The sequence below is a fragment of the Bubalus kerabau genome, chromosome 4, assembly GCF_029407905.1.
Source record: "Bubalus kerabau isolate K-KA32 ecotype Philippines breed swamp buffalo chromosome 4, PCC_UOA_SB_1v2, whole genome shotgun sequence".
Lineage (NCBI taxonomy): Eukaryota > Metazoa > Chordata > Mammalia > Artiodactyla > Bovidae > Bubalus > Bubalus kerabau.
The window spans coordinates 31,013,118-31,030,420 of NC_073627.1; the positions used below are offsets into that span (position 1 = coordinate 31,013,118).

Genomic DNA, 17,303 nt, shown 5'->3' on the forward strand with positions numbered 1-17,303 from the left:
GATTTCAGATTTTTCTTTGGAGAAGGAGGATGTGCACGTCATTTGAAATCTCACCTGTTCTTTGCAGCCACTGCATTTTACTGACATGCATCTGCATTTAGGGCTTCCCTGGCAGCTCAGTGGTAAAGAATCTGCCTACTGATGCAGGAGAGGTGGATTCAATCCTTGTGTTGGGAAGATCCCTTGGAAGAGGAGATGGCAACCTGCTCCAGTATTCTTGCCTGGGAAATCCCATGGACAGAGGAACCTGGCGGGCTGTAGCCCACTGGGGTTGCAATGAGTCACTCACGGCTGAGCGACTAACAACCACTACCACGCAACTAACAACCACAACCACCACCTGCATTTAACTGGTTAAAAAAAAAAAAAAAACCTCACAGATTTTGAGGGACTTCTCTGGGGTCATACAAACCTGTAGCTTATGTCCTGATCTCTTGAGCCTGCTCCTCTTGGGCCCAAAAGCAGCTTGCTGGACCCAGCCTAGGGAAGGGAGAGGGCAGCTTGAGGTCAAGGACTGACTCTACACCCTTCTTCTGAACGTGCCCATTCTCTTCAGGGCTTGAAGATGTGTCTCCAGGGTACCTCTCTCCTGCCCTTAGATCTGCCTCTGAGCTCTTTCCTTGGAGTTCATCCCCAGGACTACACCCAGAGTGCAGGATGAGCTGCCTCTGAGCTCGGCATTTTCTATTTCTCAAGCTCTGTAAGTCAGGCCAACTTCTTGTCTTTAATCCCTGCTCCTGAGAACCCCTTCCCCATGAGTCCATATGTCTGTGTGTTGGGGTGTGGGGGAAGGGGACTCTTTGTCCCATTGCCCACCTGTCAGCTTCCGAAACAAGGATTTCATTTTCATATTGCTGTTGGACTCAGCTCACCCCTCCTCTTAGGATACATGCTTTTTTCTCACCACACTGTACAGCATGTAGGATCTTAGTTCCCCGACTAGGGATTGAACCTGTGCCCTCTGCAGTGGAAGCACCAAGTCTTAATGACTGGACCCCCAGGGAATCCCCTCACACCTCCTCTTAGGGCAGTGAGCACAGAATGGCCTCTACTGCTAAGAGGTAGTACTGCAAGGGGAGAGGACTGTCAGGGAAGAAATACCAATGAACACTTTACATATTTTCCCACCACACTCACATCACAATCTCATAAAGGAGAAAAACTCTGAAGAGTCCATTGTTACTTTCATCTCTGGTGGGCACAGCTTGGACCAGGGCACCTCATAAGCCACTGGTCATCTCCAGATTGGCTGACCTTGGATGAAGGACCCACCCTAGCTCCTTCAGCCGTAGCCAGAGCTATGGAGTCCAAGGCATCTCTGTGGTGACTTATGCTCAAGAACCTGCCTGGAAACCTACGTGGAGGGACCCCAGGGTGGGGCAGGCCAGGCTCTGACAGCCCCTCCCGTTAACTGCAGAGGGTTCTCACTCGCACTCTCTCCGTTTCCTCTGCCAGGACCCTGCATGCAGAAGGGAAGTTACCTAAAGGTAAGGCCGTGCCCTGTTGCAACAGGTGGCTGCCACTGTCCCTCTAGGGTGAGAGTGCTAAATATACAGAGAGCTGCCCTTGGCCCAGTGGCGGGAGTGGGGCGGACAGGGAGGCAGGGCCACACTGTCCTGACTCAGCCACTGTGCCTGTCACAGTGGGGTCCCCAGGCCTCACGGTCAAGTTGTGTCCACTGAGAAGTATCCTCTGTGTGTGAGGGAGGAGGGGGTGTCATCAGGGTTCTCTAGAGAAACGGACCAACAGGAGATGCAGATAGACAGATGTGCTCCTGTATATATTATACACATACAGATGTTTACACAGCATCACTGACTCAATGGACATGAGTCTGAGCAAACGCCGGGAGAAGGAAAGGACAGGTGAGCCTGGCTTGCTGTGGTCCATGGGGTCACAAAGTGTTGGGCACGACTTAGCAACAGAATAACAACAATAATATATAAAAAGGAATTGGCTCACACGATTATGGAGGCCAAGAAATCAAGGATCCGCCACCTGCAAGCTGGAGGCCTAGGAGAGCCAGGGCGTCCTTTAATCTGTCCGAGTCCAAAGGCCTGAGAACAGGGAGCCAATAGGGTCAGTCTTGATCTTGGGCAGACGAGCAGGGTCCAGCTCTGCAGTCGGACAGAAGAGGACAGGTTCTCCCTCCCTCCAACTTCTGCTCTGCTTGGGCCCTCCCTCGATAGACTGGACGAGACCTACCCAGGCCTTCTGCTTTCCCCAGTCGTCCAGTTCAGATGTGAAACCCACAGACACACCCAGAAACAATTTTGACCAAGAACCTGGGACCCATATGGGCTGACACAGGATGTTAACCACCTCCGTGGGCCTTGCTCCTCGCCTGCCCGGCTTTCTCCCTGGCCAGCTCTATCCCACCTCTAGTGTCCTTTCAGGATGTCCATCCAAGCTCACATCTATCCCCCAGGTAACTGTCCAGGCTGTAGGTGACTGCTGGGTGCTGGACAGGTCTGAAACACTTCCTAACTAACAGGAAGGCGTCTGACCGCCCTCACCTCCCTGAGCCAGTTTCTGTCTGGACATGCACCCCTCACAGGAGAGCCCTGGGGACGGAATGATGGACCCCCAGGCAGCATGCCCTCTCTGGGTGGGCTTCTGGCTGGTGAAGCTGCAGGGGCTCAGGAACATAGCTCTGGTGTGTTTGCTCAACCCTGGAAGACAGCCCTGGTGGCACTAGTGGGAAAGAACCCACCTGCCAATGCAGGAGACAGAAGAGACCTGGGTTGGGAAGGTCCCCTGGAAAAGGGAATGGCAACCCACTTCAGTATTCTTGCTTGGAGAACCCCATGGACAGAGGAGCCTGGCGTGTACTCATGAAGAGTTGGACACGACTGAGCAGCTAACCACATGGCACGTGGGAGACAGGCAGGTCCCACACTCACCAATGACCAACAACCCATCAAACAGACGAGAAACTTGAGGCTCACTGAGGTGAAGGGACCTCCCCAAGCCCATGAGTTCTCCAGTGACGCAGGAGCCAGGCCTCTAGCCTCCTAAGACAGAAAGTCTGCCTGTACCACTCCCCCCTTGGGTTTGATCCTGGCCTCCAGCAGCCAGTCTCTCCCTGCTGGGGGCACAGAGCACACAGAGGGTGGCCTCCAGGTGTTCTGGGCCCTTTCACCCTCTTATCTGTGAGAAAAATGGGCAAAGAGCAGCTCTGATGCTGCCCTGCCCTGAGCTCAAAGGCAGGGCACGTGCGTGGGGAGCTCAGGAAAACCAGCCTGGAGCTGCAAGTCTCCCCGCCCTCCCCCGCCCCCGCAGGGTGCTCAGTGCTCACACTCCAGTCTGTGAACCTGCTGCGCAAATACCTCTGTCTGCTGGACCTACCCTGCTCCCTGCTGCTCGCCCGCGACACCCTCTTCGTGCTCACCCAATGTGAGGCAGCCCAGGCCCAGGTGAGGACCGCCCCTCGCCCCCACACCGCTCCCCCGGCCCCATCTCAGGTCCCCCAAAGCCCCTCACCCAAGGCCTTCCAAGTGGTTCTGTCCCCAGGGCAGGCCCACAGCCAGACACTGGGAGCCGTAGACCTTCAGGGACTTGCACCTTGTCTTCTGAGTATAGAAACAGCACAACTGGAAAAAAAAAAAGTAACAATATAGGCTTAGTGTGGAAAGTCTGGGAGTAGATACATAAAAGCAAGTCGAAAATAAAAATCATTCATCAAAACTACCTGTAACCCCATCCCATACAGGTAATCACTCAAATACAAGAGTATTGACATATGTATGTAAAACGGGGTGACACAGAGCCTGCTGTTTGAAACCTACTTTAACATCTTGACCGTCTTCTCTGACATCCTTACATGTTCAAATCTTAATGGCTGCCTGTGTTCCCTCGCACGGACATGCCATAAAACAGTTCACAAACCCCTGAAGATTGGACATTTTGATTTATGGGTTTTTTACTGTTATACGTGGACCAGGCTTCCAGCTTGAGTCTTAAGAACTCAGACCTGTCAGGAGCCTCAGTAAAGACCAGTGGGCAGCCCACTGTTTGCCTGTTGAGGAGTCAGGCCAGGTGAGGCCCTCTTAGTGGAAAAGTGGTGGTCGGTGGTCTGAGAAGCACTGGGCTAGGGACGAGGCTGCCAGGAGTTCTAGTCCTTAACCCTTTGCATTCTTGCCATGGAAGTGGAAAGGGTCAAGGCCTAGAACTCATGTGGAACTCTGAGAGTCATTTTTTTTTTTAATGTTTTAATTGGAGGATAATTGCTTTGCAATGTTGTATTGTTTTCTTCTGATCAACACCATAAATCAGCTATATGTCTACACATGTCCCCTCCCTCTTGAACCTCCCTCCCACCTCACACCCCATCCCACCCCTCTAGGCCATCACAGAGCACCAGACTGAGCTCCCATTATCTATTTTACAGATGGTAAATGTATATGTTCCAATGGTACTCTGAGAAAAATTTTTATTTAAAAATTTTGGTTGTATTTCCTGTTGAAACTACAGTATGTAATATTTTTGCCTGAATATAGTGATGATTCTTATTATCAGCTTCAAGCTTATAGTCATCACGGGGTATTTACATCTCTAAAGCCATGGATGTTTGAACGATGAATATAAAATGAGTTTTTTACGTAAATGTTTGCAATGATACTCGCTTAGATTATAAGCATTAGTTATGGTCCTTACAGAAAAACAGGAACTGTATTTATAGGGTCTATCTAGTTAAATCAGTTGTTATGATCTATTCTATTTAGAAACCGAGCTACATTAGTTCTGAATAATCAGATAACATTCCCCCACCGGATGGCAAAGAAACCCCTGGACCTATGGGTACCATTTCCTTTCTTCTTCTCAGAGTGGCTGTATTTACCCAACTTAGCTGATTCAGAGGAGTCTGGGCAGAAAACAGCCCTGCATGAGTCATATACATGGGGTAACAGGGCCAAAGGATGAAGAATATAGGCAAGGCAAAGGAGTGAAGAATGTAGGCTCGAGTCAACCTGAGGGCTCTGGGTTCCAATCTCAGCTTTACTACCTGCTTGCTATTTGAGATGGATGAGTTTCCTCATCTGTTAAAAAAAAAAAAAAAAGCAACAGTAAAGCCCTTCGCTCACAGGGTTGTTAACTGAGATTGTGCTCGGCTGCATCAGCACCGGCTGGTCTTGTCACGGGGATGTCAGGAGATGGAGGGGTGGGGCGGGAAGCAGCCACTAGAGGCCAATCCAGGGGATTTCGAAGGTTACAGGGGAAGCCAGGTCCGGCTGCGGCTCCGAGTGCGCAGGTGGGAGGAGGCAGATGGAAAGAGCAGAGCCACCAGCTCCAGAACCACTCCTCTTGTCCCCCCAGAGAGCCATGTCCTGCCACCGCAGCCAGCTGCTCTGGTTCCGCCGCCTCTATATGCTGTTCTCCCGCTACATGAGGATTAACTCTCTGAACTTTCTCTGAGCCAGAACGGGCTCTCGGACCAAGAAACCAAGGGAAAGACAGCCAGGGAGCCCAGGGCCTGTCTGGAGCAGGCTTGTCTCCCCGAGTCAAGGACATCCCAGCGTCAACCTGAGTTCCAGGGCCCTCTCCTCCAAACTGCCCAGGCTCTAATAAAATGGGAGCTGTGCAGACCCAACAGGCTGCCAGACCTGAGCGTCTTCCTCTGGGCGACAAAACCAAAGCCACCAAACACAAACCAAGCCAAGGACGACAGCTACCTTGCTAGCTTCTCGAGTTCTTGTGTGGAAGAGTTCACACAATGACACAGTGTCTGTGAACTCCCTAACACAGACCTGCGATTATTATAAATAAACATAAAGGTCTCTGGAATCCCGTCCTATGTCATGTATTTTCATGTTTTTTCCAAGGCAGGCTCACCCCCCATACACACGCAGAACAGTCTATACTGAATTTGTTCAACCATAATTCCATGGATTTATCTTTGTGGACTATACATCAGATTCAAATCTAGGGAAAACGCCTCCACAAGGGGACCTCCCAGGTGGTCCAGTGGCTAAGACTCCGCGCTCCCAATGCAGGGGACACGAGAAGAGCAAGATGCTACCAAACAAACAAAAAAAATGCAAGTTGCAAAACAAAACATACAGAAGCTGCTGCTGCTGCTAAGTCGCTTCAGTCGTGTCCAACTCTGCGACCCCATAGACAGCAGCCCATCAGGCTCCCCGTCCCTGGGATGCTTCAGGCAAGAACACTGGAGTGGGCTGCCATTTCCTTCTCCAATGCATGAAAGTGAAGTCGCTCAGTCGTGTCCGACTCTTAGCGACCCCATGGACTGCAGCCCACCAGGCTCCTCAGTCCACAGGATTTTCCAGGCAAGAGTACTGGAGTGGGGTGCCATTGCCTTCTCCATACAGAATCTAGTAGTAAAGAATTCGCCTGCCAATGCCAGAGACATAAGAGATTTGAGTTTGATCCCTGGGTGGCGAAGATCCCCTGGAGAAAGGAATGGCAACCCACTCCAGTATTCTTGCCTGGAAAATCTCATGGACAGAGGAGCCTGGTGGGCTACAGTCCACAGGGTCATGAAGACACGACTGAAGCGACTTAGCATTTGTTTTTAGGAGACACAAAACTATATGTTTTATATGCCACTGCAAGAGGGAGGCAGGTCAGAGGGGATGTTCACTGCACCAGAATATACTCCTGTTTCACCTGTAGAATGTTTTACCAGCTCCTTCCAACCTGCCTTCAGCTGATGTGGTGACCACACAGAACCCCAGTCCATCTGGATGTCCTCCTCCTGCTCTTTTTTCTGGTCTACTCTCCCTCCCAGATAATTTCATAAGTCACTTTCCTAAAGCAAAGAGCAATACTTACTATGCATTTGCCATTATGTATGTACATATACACCCAGTAGTTGGTAATGGAAGGAATGCTTTAAGAAAGCATCTTATTGTAATAAATAAAGCACTGATTATGATACGAAGCTACATGGAACACGGAGGGTGGGGCAGGGTACTGGTCGGAAGACTGTTTAGAGCCCTCAGGGCTTCCCAGCACATATAGGACAGAGCCAAGATGCCACAGGCGGCTTCTATTTCTTTCTGACCCTCTATTTCTTCCCACCACAAGTCTGGCTTTACCTTGTGCCCACACCTCTGTCCACAGCTGCTTTTCCCTTCTTTTCCCAAATCCTGCTTCCTTTAAAAACATAGGCTCAAAGTTATTGTTGATGGGTAGAGGGGGCTCAGTTTTGCAAAATGAAGAGCTGTGGAAATTGGTGGCACAAAACCGTAAACATACCCAGCACCACTGAGCTGTGCACTAGAAATTAATTTTGTGTATTTTACCACAATTGGGGGTGGGGGGGGGGATCAGAAGCTGATTGACTTTAAAAAAAAAAAAAGAAACAGGCTCCCATCACACTCCCCCAGAGGTCTTCCACAACTACCTCCTTCTCCTCCAGACTCCTGGGTTCATGTTCTTGTCACAGCTTGGGTAGCTTGTGACCACTCACCAGCTCTCATTTGTCCTTTGACACCATGCCCCCCGCCCCACCCCCCAGCCAGGCCATGGCTGCAAGAACCGTAACAGTGCTCAGTAATTACCTGCCACTGAACCACTGGCCTCGGAAGCAAAACCAAAGGACAGGGAAGACGATAAACCAGAGGAACCGCTTTAATGTTAAAAATATTTATTTCTCTAGAAGATCGCACAAAAGTCAGGAAGGGGGACAGAAGGGTAACTAGCCTATGTCAAAATCAGCTAGGGGAGGACAAGAGCTGCCTGAAGACACTGGTGGCCGGAGCAGACTGCAGAGGCCGTAGGCCCTTCCTGGACAGGAGGCGTGGGAGCTCATTCCTTGGACATGTTCTTGATGGTCTTATGCTCCTTCATGGCCTTCTCCCAGTCGCTGCCATTGAACTCTTCCACCACCACGCTGCGCACGGTGCCCTCGTCCAGGCAGTGGGGGGCAATCCCTGCAGGGAGGTGGGCGTGAGAGCCGGGCAGGCTCTCAGACAAACCCACCCCACAGCTCACCACGGCAGCTCCTGGCTCACTCTCCTTCTCTCAAACGGGGCTCAGGGGTGGCCAGGGCTGACCGTCATTCAACATTGAGCTGAGAGGACAAAAGAGAAAGGCTCGAGCCTGGAGCCACCTCTGCTGGGCAGCCTGAGGAATTCACAGGCCTCGTCCAGGGCACTGAGGGGTAACTTTCTCAGCTTTAAATATGTCCCCATCCGTACAGGAAGGCAGGCGGGAAACACACTCCGTGTAGCAGGAAAGGAGCAGGCAGGAGCTCTATGGGAAGAAGGGTAGGCGGGCAGGGTGACGTCAGGCCCCCCCAAGGCTCGAGACAGCTGGCCCATGGCAGTCCTGGAGGCTGCAGGCTTCCAGAAGCAGCCTCCATGGCTACTTCCTACCCGATTTGCATAGCGGCTGGCGTCATTCTTAACTGTCTAAGGGTGGTTTTGCCCCCAGATCCAAGAAGAGGGACCTGGGGTTTCCTTGTTTGTGTTTGAACAAGCCCAGTTTTACTGGCATCATCACTGCTGTTCATCCTCACCTCCTTCACGCGCCACCCCCGCCACCCCAGGCCCATGTCCTCCCCCTGCAGTGGGCCCCCCCAGCAGCATCCAGCTCCCACCGCAGCAGGAAATGCGAGTCAGGACCGGAGGGTCTCTGGAGGCCCAGGGCCAGGCTATGCCGTGTCTGCAAAGAGTTCAGCGGGCGAGCCCCGCTCCTCTCACACACGTGAGGGAGAGGCCTGGCCAGGCAGGAGGCTGGCCAGAGACTCCAGCACCCATTCCAGAGTGCGTCTCACCCCAGGTGGCCACAGGGCGTTGGTGCCCCAAGCTTGCCCCCATTCCACTCACCGAAGCCTCCAGGGTTAGAGCGGGGAGAATAAAAGCTCTGGACGCCACAGCGCTTACAGAAGGTGTGCTGTGCCTTGTGGGTATTGAAGGTGTACGTGGTGATGCTATCGGCTCCCTGAGAGACACAGACAAGGAGCTTCAGTTGTCTTTTACAGAAATAAACCCTGTAAAAACCTCAGTGGGGAACGCCCTCTGGCCAGGCTCCCAGGGTCACGAGGACACGTCCTGTCTGAGGTTGGGGCCCATCCTCAAGACCTGGAGACCCATCAGCCTGGAGCATGACAACTCAGGGCTCCCTGCACACAAAACCTCTGACCTTGAGCTCCCCACTGCGGCCCAGGCCTAAATGAGGAGGCATCAAGTGAGGGACTGGGTCCCTGTGTCCCCAGACAGCACCGCTCAAGGCCTTGAGAACATGCTCGCTGGAGTCAAATTCATCTACAAAGGACCAGGAAAGGACATCACAGGCTAACATCCCTAATGGAGACACAGACAGGAAACCCAGCAGAGGACGTGCAGACAGTTCAGAGAAACCGGAGAACAGGTCTCTCTTTAACCTTTGACACGATATCCATGCTCACGAACAGCAGTGAGGTATGCTCTTCATTGTCCCGGGGAAAAATCACCAACTGAGCTTACTCAGAACTGCGTGTGTAGAGAAACGTGCACTCCTGGATGTGAGTCACAGGAGTACAAATCCACCACACTGGATAACATCTGCCAACATTGCAAAACGCACATTTTCTCTAACCCAGCAATGCCACTTCTAGAAATGTATCTTGCAATTAAAACTCTGTATTTTATCCAACCACGTGGATATAGGTGTTAACGCACCATCTGTAAAGGCAAAACCTTATAAAAAATGGAAACTGTCCCACAGAAGATTAAAGGAATCAAGTATAGACATTAGAATGGAATCTCTCCGAGTTTTGAAAAGAATGAGGCAATTCCACTTAGAAATACTAACAAGCAGACAATCTCCAAGGTTACAGAGGGAGCTGAAAAGGCGAGGTTTGAAACAATTTGTGCAGTACACTACCATTCCTATTTTTAAAAAGCACACACCCTGGCACGCACTTTCAAAGAATAACTGAGAAAGCAGCAGTTTATCTCTGGAGACACTGGGTGCCTGAAGGGTCAAAGGTTTCCACATGTCTTCCCGACCATCACCGTGGAGAGGGTCCCTCGGAGCCACACAGAGAAGTGGCTCCCTGAGGGGCCTCTTCTCAACACCCCCACCCCCGACCTCTCCTCCACATACAGGCAGCAGGGAACAGTCACGTGGTCCCCAACCATGTAAGGGTATCTGATCAAACACTTCCCCTCAAGAAACTCACAGTCTCACGGCCTCCTGGGTCTCATCAGCATGAGGGCCCAGTGCTGACACCAGACCCTGTCCATGCATCCAACCACCAGCCTGACCCACCCTCGAAATTTCTGCTGAACACATGGCCCATCTAAGTTGTAATGCCCTGTACATTCAACCTCCCTGCTCACTTCTGTCTCCCTGCCCTGTCAGAAATGACCACCATGACGACAGACCCATGGTCAATTCTCCCGACCCCAGGGGTCACACCCTCTGAGCCTGACCAGTCCTTCCATTCTAAGGATGCTCATTTCCAGCCTGCCCACTGGTCTGCCTCCACCCTCTGGCCACGAAGGCCAACCTGCAGCTCCTTGGACATGCAGAGTGTGCACCCCCAACAGCCTCATCTCTAGGGGTCTGCCCGAGCCCACCAAGACTCGCCACCGGTCGGCCTCTGCCACGCTGCCCTGCTTAACTCTCCACACGGCACTTCTAGGCCTCTTATTTCTCTGTCTCCCCTTCATAAAACATAAGCCCTGAGGGGACAAGGGCCTCGTCTGCCACATAAACTGCTGGGTTTCAGTGTGACAGAGCCTGGCACACAAGAGGTGCTCATAAACACTGCTGAATCAAAGAATGAGTTCTGTACTTAATTTTAAAGGACAAACAGAAAATTGCTCCTTCAACAGGCTGGGTCAGAGAAGAGAACAGTGCAGTAAACACCAGGGCAATGACTGGCGGGCGGGCCCATGGAGGGGACAAAGTGGGTAACTGTCAACTCTGAAACCGAGGGCCCCTGGCCGCCCATGTGTCTTCGGGGACCACCTGTCTCAAGGGGTCGGGCCACAGTCTCTAGCTGGCACCCAGGGGAGGGGGTCTCGTGGGAAAGACAAGGGCAGGCTTGCTGCCCACTGGCACCCTCCTCCCCACATAAGACACCCATTGGAAAGATCCAGGGCAGACAAAGAAAAGCAGACAAACTGACCCAAAGTGCCCGGGATTAAATCTCAGCTTCTCCTTCCAGACGCTCACTGAGGGGCCACTCATTGCCAAGGCCCTGGGGCCAGGAGTGCAGACATGACCAGATGTGCTTCCAGGAGGCCCTCCTGACCCAGGGAAGGAGACCTTCGCACAGGTCACAACCCCAAAGCAAAGACACTCATCAGACCACAGCAGGCAATGGGACCCGAGGACCAATCACAGCCCCATCCCACCCCGTGAGCACAGAGTGCCAAAGCTTCTGTCCTCTTTGACCAGAGATTTTACTTCCAAGAGAACTGATCCAAAGAAACAATTTCTAAATTATTAAAGACTTAGGCACAGGGAGATTCAAGATAGCACTGCACTCAACCTAGACGTTCAAGTGTAGAAAATCACTTGTGGCACATTCATATAACAAAAAACACTACAAATACAGCCATAATTGTATAAGTAGAAAGTGGCTATGGCCGGGGAGGGGGTGGAGGGGAGGCCAGGGGCCAAGGGACAGTGGCAGGAAGGCCTTTCTCTCTTTTACCTTGCAAAGCTGGGACCAAGCACAAAATATTCCCCCAAAGAATAAAGTTAAAAATCTTTTCAGTCATTTATTTTTCATTGGGAAATGGTAAGAGTCAGTTGTAAAACAGAAAATGAGGTAAAATTCTGTGCTGAGAAAAACGCATATATTTAGACGTATTCATCCATGTCCAAAATAATGCACAAGGACACACACCAAAACACAATAATGGTTACCTTTGATTGATAGGATCTGGGTGATCTTAAATTTATTTTTTGATCCTCCATGTTTATACATAATGGATCAAATATGTATCCAAAATATAAACGAGAAAAATAACATAACTTTTTAAAGAGAAGCATGAAACCTGGGTGACAGGGAAAGTAAAGCCCCCGAGAGGCCCAGGAGGCTCCCGGCCCCCTGTAAGCCAGGGCAGGGCCCCCCAGCCCCGCTCAAAACACTCACCTTCAGAAGCTTGAAGCGAGAAGCTGGGACAATGAAGTGTTTGTTCTGCTTCTTCTTGCAGATGCTGCAGCTACGGAAAGACACAAGCAGACCCCGGACGGTGAACAACCCTATGTGCCCTCTGGGTTTCCCAGTCCCAGGAGCCGGCTGACCATGGAGGTGAAGGCCCTCTCACTGTCCTCCAAGGAAGGGTGGCTCAGGCAGGCAGGTTGGGTGCCTGGGGGCCTCTGCTCCGCAGGTCCACAGCCAGCAGTGCAGGCCACACAACCCTAAGAAAACCAGGATGTGCAGAACCACGTTCCCGCTCCCCACCCCCACCCCCACCCCTGGCTTACGAGCGACGGGAAGGGTGGGTTTTGGAGACTCACAGAAAACTAGCATCAGGCAGATCTCTGCTCTCCGCCTCAGGATCCACATCCCCCGCAGAAACGGACAAGGAAGCCTAGGTCCCCTGACCTCCTCTGCACATCAGAGGAAGCCCAGCTCCACGGCCCACAGGTCCTCAGAAGTAAACCTAAGTCCCTTGTTTTAGTCCCCCCTTTTACGAAACTCTAATTCCACACGGGGTCCTGTAACAGCTTATTCCATAGGGCTGCTTCTTCCATCTGTTAGTACTGGGTCAGGTCCCCGCGGGAGGAATTCCATGGAATTTATTCATTCTTCACATATAACCCAGGTACCACAGCACCAAGGGGCAGAAAGAACTGGCTATTGTTGAACAGTCAGTTACACACCAACCACAGGTCAGAAGGCGAGCCTGGAGGGCCTGACCTATCACAAGGCGGGCAGGTGCTGACAGCGGGCCCTCTGCTGTCCCTGGTAGCGTCACTTGCCTCACCTAGACAGATGTGCCAGGTGGCCTGGGGCATAGCAAGCTTCCAGGTGTGCATGCACTTGCCTCACCCCACCCCATTCTGTGGAGTTCTGCAGACTCTGCCCAAGGCCTTTCATCCAGCATCCAGCCCAACCATCTTCAAGGTACCACTCTCTCCCACACACAGCTGGCACTCGTCTCTGAGAAACTGCCTGGCCCGAGTCGAGGGACCCCTCCATGTCCCCAGGCTGTGCTGCAGGACTGAGCTGTCACACACACAGCAGGCTGTTATTCTTAGCCTCCCACCATCTTTTAAATTTTTAATGAAAACGTCTAACACACACAAAAGGAAAAAACAGAACATGAACCTTTATGTACCCATCACCTGACCCAAACTCCCTGCTCACGGCCATGGTGGTTTCACCTGGATCCCAACTCCCCAGACGATGCTGAAGCGCCCTCACGCGCTGTGTCCTCTGAAACAATGTAGGAAAAGACGACACTCACTTGCAGTCAAAGATGTGCAGGTCAGCCGAGGCCCAAACTTCAAAGCGCACGGCCCCACAGTGGCAGCCTCCTGTGTGTTTCACCAGGCCCTGGTATTCGCTGGAGGGAGCAGAAATCAGAGAGATTAGGATTCCTAAGCGGTCAGGCCGCAGTGGAAAGAGAGCAACAAGATGGAACCGGAGTCTTCACAGGACAACGGGGACACGTTTCTGCTTTTGAGGTGCCCTCAGTTTTATAAAAGGATTCAGTGCCTTCTGTGTCTACAAGCTCTTTTTTCCACTTCTATTTTGTTAAGTCGCAGAATAAATTATTCCCCATGATGGAAAAGAGAGAACTGGGGTGGAGATCCTAAACCAGCCACCTGAACATTTTTATTTATATGGCCAGTACTAATTAAGATTTTTTATAAGCAGGGCAATAAAAAAACAAGGGACAGTAGACAGGGTCCCGGCCTTAGGGACCTTGAGCAGCCATTACACAAATTACTGAATATTTACATGACTGTGAAAAAGGGTGTACAGGCTGCTGAGAAAAAGAAAGACAAGAGGACCAGGCCGAGTCCAGTGGTTCAGAAGAGTCTCTGAGAAAGTTAACAAAAGGCTCCTATAATTCTGCTGCATTTCCCTCCAGTATTTTGCATACATGTGAATTTTTACAGAGCTATCTGTACACATTATGTTCAACTTTAATCCCTTTAAAACTTGTAAGTCAGGTCCTTCATTGGACATTATTAAGATTTGATAAATATCATCCAAGTACTTTCCAGAAGGGCTAAACACTTATCAGTAATGAATGAGAAAACATTTCACTGAATCTTCTCAAGCAATAATTACAGGAAAAGGATCTTGCTGCAGCTTTAATTTGCATTTATTTGGTTACCAAGACTGTATGCTTTTTCATGTTTCTATACAAGCTGACTCCATTAATTTGATGTATTTTTTCCCTGCATACACAATGCTTATGGTAAAAAACAAACCTTACAACATTGGACAGTGCTAAAGATGAGCCTCCTAACACCCAGAGGGGCCCACAGTTAACTGTTTGCTCTATGATCCTCCAGATTTATACAATAATGTTTTAACAGTAACAGTGAAGTTACATATTCTTTCTAATTTAGTTTTTCTTTCTTGAATGAATGTAACTTGCGCCAATCTGATAGGTTAAAAAAAAAAAAAAAAAAACTCATCCTTTCACCTCAACACTTTGAAATCTTTTTTTTTCTTTTTTTTTTTTTTTTTTTTTGCCATTTATCAGTTTGTTTTAAAGTCTAAATTTACTCCAAATCTGCGTTTTACGACACTGGGCAGTAGCTGGCACACTTTAAGGGCTCAAAATTGTTGGATGATGTAGATTTTTAAATGTTCAGCCTACAGTCCAAGATGATAAACCAAAAAGTGAAGCAAACGGAAAACCCAATATTTCATCTCTGAGAAGCACTCGCCTAACGAAGAGAATTTCTTACGGACAAAAGACAAAAAAAACACTTTTAAGAAAAAGAGATCCTCAAGTTGTTATGCAATTGTTGGGTTGTTTTGTTTTTTGGGGGGAGGGGTTCTAGTGAAACACGACTGACAATGAAATATTAAGGGTGCTACAGGGCAGGGGCCTCATCTAGACGACGAGGCGCCCCCCGGAGCTAACAGCTCACTGCGAACCCCACGGACCGTCCCAAGTCCTCCTGGGGCCGCTGGGAAGCCGGGGGTCCTTGGCCCGCGGTCGCAAAGCTGGGGGAAGCAGAGCCCCGGGCCTTGGAGCGCTCGCGGAGGTTCCGAACCCAGCGGCCCGCTCGGTCTTCCCGCCGCCTGGCTCCGCGCACTGTGCGCGCTGTAACCGAGCCGCCGGTCTCCCCGGAGGCTCCGAACTGTCCCAGCGCCTCTCGCCCCGTCCCTGCCCTCACAGCCGCTCTCCAAACACACATGCACAAACACGAAAGGGGCCCCGGGACCGGGGAGCCGCGCCGACCCTCATCCCGGGAAGGCTGCCGCCTCGGCGCGCAGCGCGGGCCGGGCGGAGGCCTTTGTCCGGCCGGTGCGCGGCTCGAGCACCGTGGCGACGTTAGGGGCGCCGGCCCGGCCGCGCCGCACTCACTAAGTGTCCAGCAGCAGCTTGGCGGCGCCCTCGAAGCTGAGCCTCTGCCGCTTTTGGAAGGTCTCCCAGCGCTCCCGCTGCTCGCCCAGGTCCAGCTCGGACGCGGTGAGCGCCGCGGGCGGAGGCGGGGGCAACGGCGGCACCGGCGGCGGCTCCCCGGGGCCCGCCTCCTGCACCGGCGGCGACCGTCGCTTGGCCGCCGGCTGCCTCGCCGCCGCCCGGCTCCCGCCCCCGGCCTGAACCGCGGGCCGCCGTGCGCGATCGGCACTAGGGGCCGAGGCAGGGGCCCTGGAGGTCCCCGGCCGCTTCTGCCCGCGTGGCTTGGTCGCCCCGCCGCTTCTCGCCCGCCGCATGGCTCCCGCAGCCTGGCGCGCAGGCCTCTCCGCCGCGCGTCCCCGCTCACCCGCGCGCCCGCAGCGCCCCGCGCGCTACCGCCGTCCGCGCGCGCCCGCCGCCCCTCTGGCATACGGGGTGCGGCGCCCGCCCCGCCCCGCCCCGGCCGCTGTCCGGCCTCGGCCCCCGCCCCGCCCGCACCTGGCCACCGCGAGCGCACCCACCCCTGCTCGCCGCGAGGCCCGCACCTGCGCCGCTCCAGCCGGCAAGCCCTGCGGGACCGCGCCTCGGGCCTCGGCTCCCGACACTCGGGGCCCGTTTGCACCTGCCGCGAAGCCTCCTGGCCCCCTGAAACCCATGAGTGCTTCCTCCTGCCTTCCTGAGGCCTGGGTCACCCTGAATTCCCAGTCACACGCGAGCAGGCACCCCGGGGCAACTTCATCTCCGATGAGGACAGCACCTGCCTGGCAGGAGCCATCGTGCGCCCGAATGAGCTAGGTAATGTGGATAAATGACCTGCCTCTCCGGGACAAGCAGCAGCTGAAATCAAAGTTCTCACACTTGGGCTTTCCTGACAGATTATAAAACAGCGTCTTCAGGAGCTTGATAGTCAACAGATTTTTTAAATTTAATAAGTGAATGAACTCCACACCAAATGCCATTATTATGGTTCTATTGATCACAGCACCAATTTAAAGACAAACTAACAAGAACCACTGATGGAACTCAAATATTTTCCAAACCTATTTTGTTGCCCTATTTTATTCAGATCTTGAAAGAAATAACATTTTCATATAATAACTTTTAACTAATTTTTTGTGCCCTACTTCCTTAATTTTCACCTTCCTTTGTTAATTGTTTTTATCTTATCATTAGTTTATTGAATTAAATACAGAGGTTCTTTATTTTTAGTATTTTTTGTTGTTCAGTCGCTAGGTTGTGTTTGACTCTGCGATCCCATGGACTGTAGCACACCAGACTCTTCTGTCCTCCACTATCTCCTGGAGTTTGCTCAAATTTATGTCCATTGAGTCAGTGATGCCATCCAACCATCTCATTCTCTGCCACCCTCTTCCCTTTTTGCCTTGAATCTTTCCCAGCATCAGCGTATTTTCCATTGAGTGGGCTCTTTGAAGCAGGTGGCCAAAGTATTGGAGCTTCAGCATCAGTTGTTCCAATGAATATTCAGGGTTGATTTCCTTTAGAGGTGACTGGTTTGATCTCTTTGCAGTTCAAGGGATTCTCAAGACTCCTCCAACACCACAATTGGAAAGCATCAATCTTTCAGTGCTCAGTCTTCTCTGTACATGACTACTGGAAAAACCATGGCTTTGATTATATGGACCTTTGCAGGCAAGGTTAATGTCTCTGCTTTTTAATACACTATGTTTATCATAGCTTTCCTTCCAAGGAGCAAGTGTGTCTTTTAATTTCAAGGCTGCAGTCGCTGTCCACATTAATTTTATTAATGACTATAAATTTCCCTCCGAGTACAGCTTTAGC

The 17,303-nt window shown here is 51.7% G+C and overlaps 3 protein-coding genes and 1 long non-coding RNA gene across 9 annotated transcripts in view; 2 read left to right on the forward strand and 2 right to left on the reverse strand.

Annotated features, from left to right (window-relative positions):
* Window positions 1-5,815, forward strand: part of PIGL (phosphatidylinositol glycan anchor biosynthesis class L) — a 42,590-nt gene extending 36,775 nt beyond the window's left edge. Inside the window, exons 5-7 of one of the 5 annotated variants that reach the window (XM_055576435.1) lie at window positions 1,456-1,487; window positions 3,283-3,416; window positions 5,209-5,815. In XM_055576435.1, coding sequence (XP_055432410.1) covers window positions 1,456-1,487; window positions 3,283-3,416; window positions 5,209-5,415 — 373 coding nt within the window. In that variant the 3' untranslated portion in view covers window positions 5,416-5,815. The remainder of the gene's footprint in view (window positions 1-1,455; window positions 1,488-3,282; window positions 3,417-5,208) is intronic. The other 4 variants (XM_055576436.1, XM_055576438.1, XM_055576439.1 and 1 more) reach the window with 4 other exon arrangements.
* The window catches only part of UBB (ubiquitin B), a 172,830-nt gene that overhangs the window by 131,378 nt on the left and 24,149 nt on the right, over window positions 1-17,303 (forward strand). The gene's annotated exons all lie outside the window — the stretch shown is intronic.
* LOC129649231 (uncharacterized) lies at window positions 413-3,594 on the reverse strand. The gene is made up of 3 exons (XR_008713026.1): window positions 3,484-3,594; window positions 1,965-2,117; window positions 413-480 (listed from the first exon to the last, which is right to left on the reverse strand). It is a non-coding gene; the product is annotated as an uncharacterized LOC129649231 (long non-coding RNA).
* Window positions 7,593-15,835, reverse strand: CENPV (centromere protein V). Of its 2 annotated transcripts, none has more exons than XM_055576440.1 (5): window positions 15,468-15,835; window positions 13,380-13,478; window positions 12,059-12,128; window positions 8,793-8,907; window positions 7,593-7,895 (listed from the first exon to the last, which is right to left on the reverse strand). In XM_055576440.1, the coding sequence occupies exons 1-5, from the start codon at window positions 15,818-15,820 to the stop codon at window positions 7,771-7,773; spliced, it is 762 nt and encodes a 253-aa protein (XP_055432415.1). In that variant the 5' UTR covers window positions 15,821-15,835; the 3' UTR covers window positions 7,593-7,770. The 2 variants fall into 2 exon arrangements, with proteins under 2 accessions (XP_055432415.1, XP_055432416.1); XM_055576441.1 differs by lacking the exon at window positions 7,593-7,895 and adding an exon at window positions 7,918-8,217.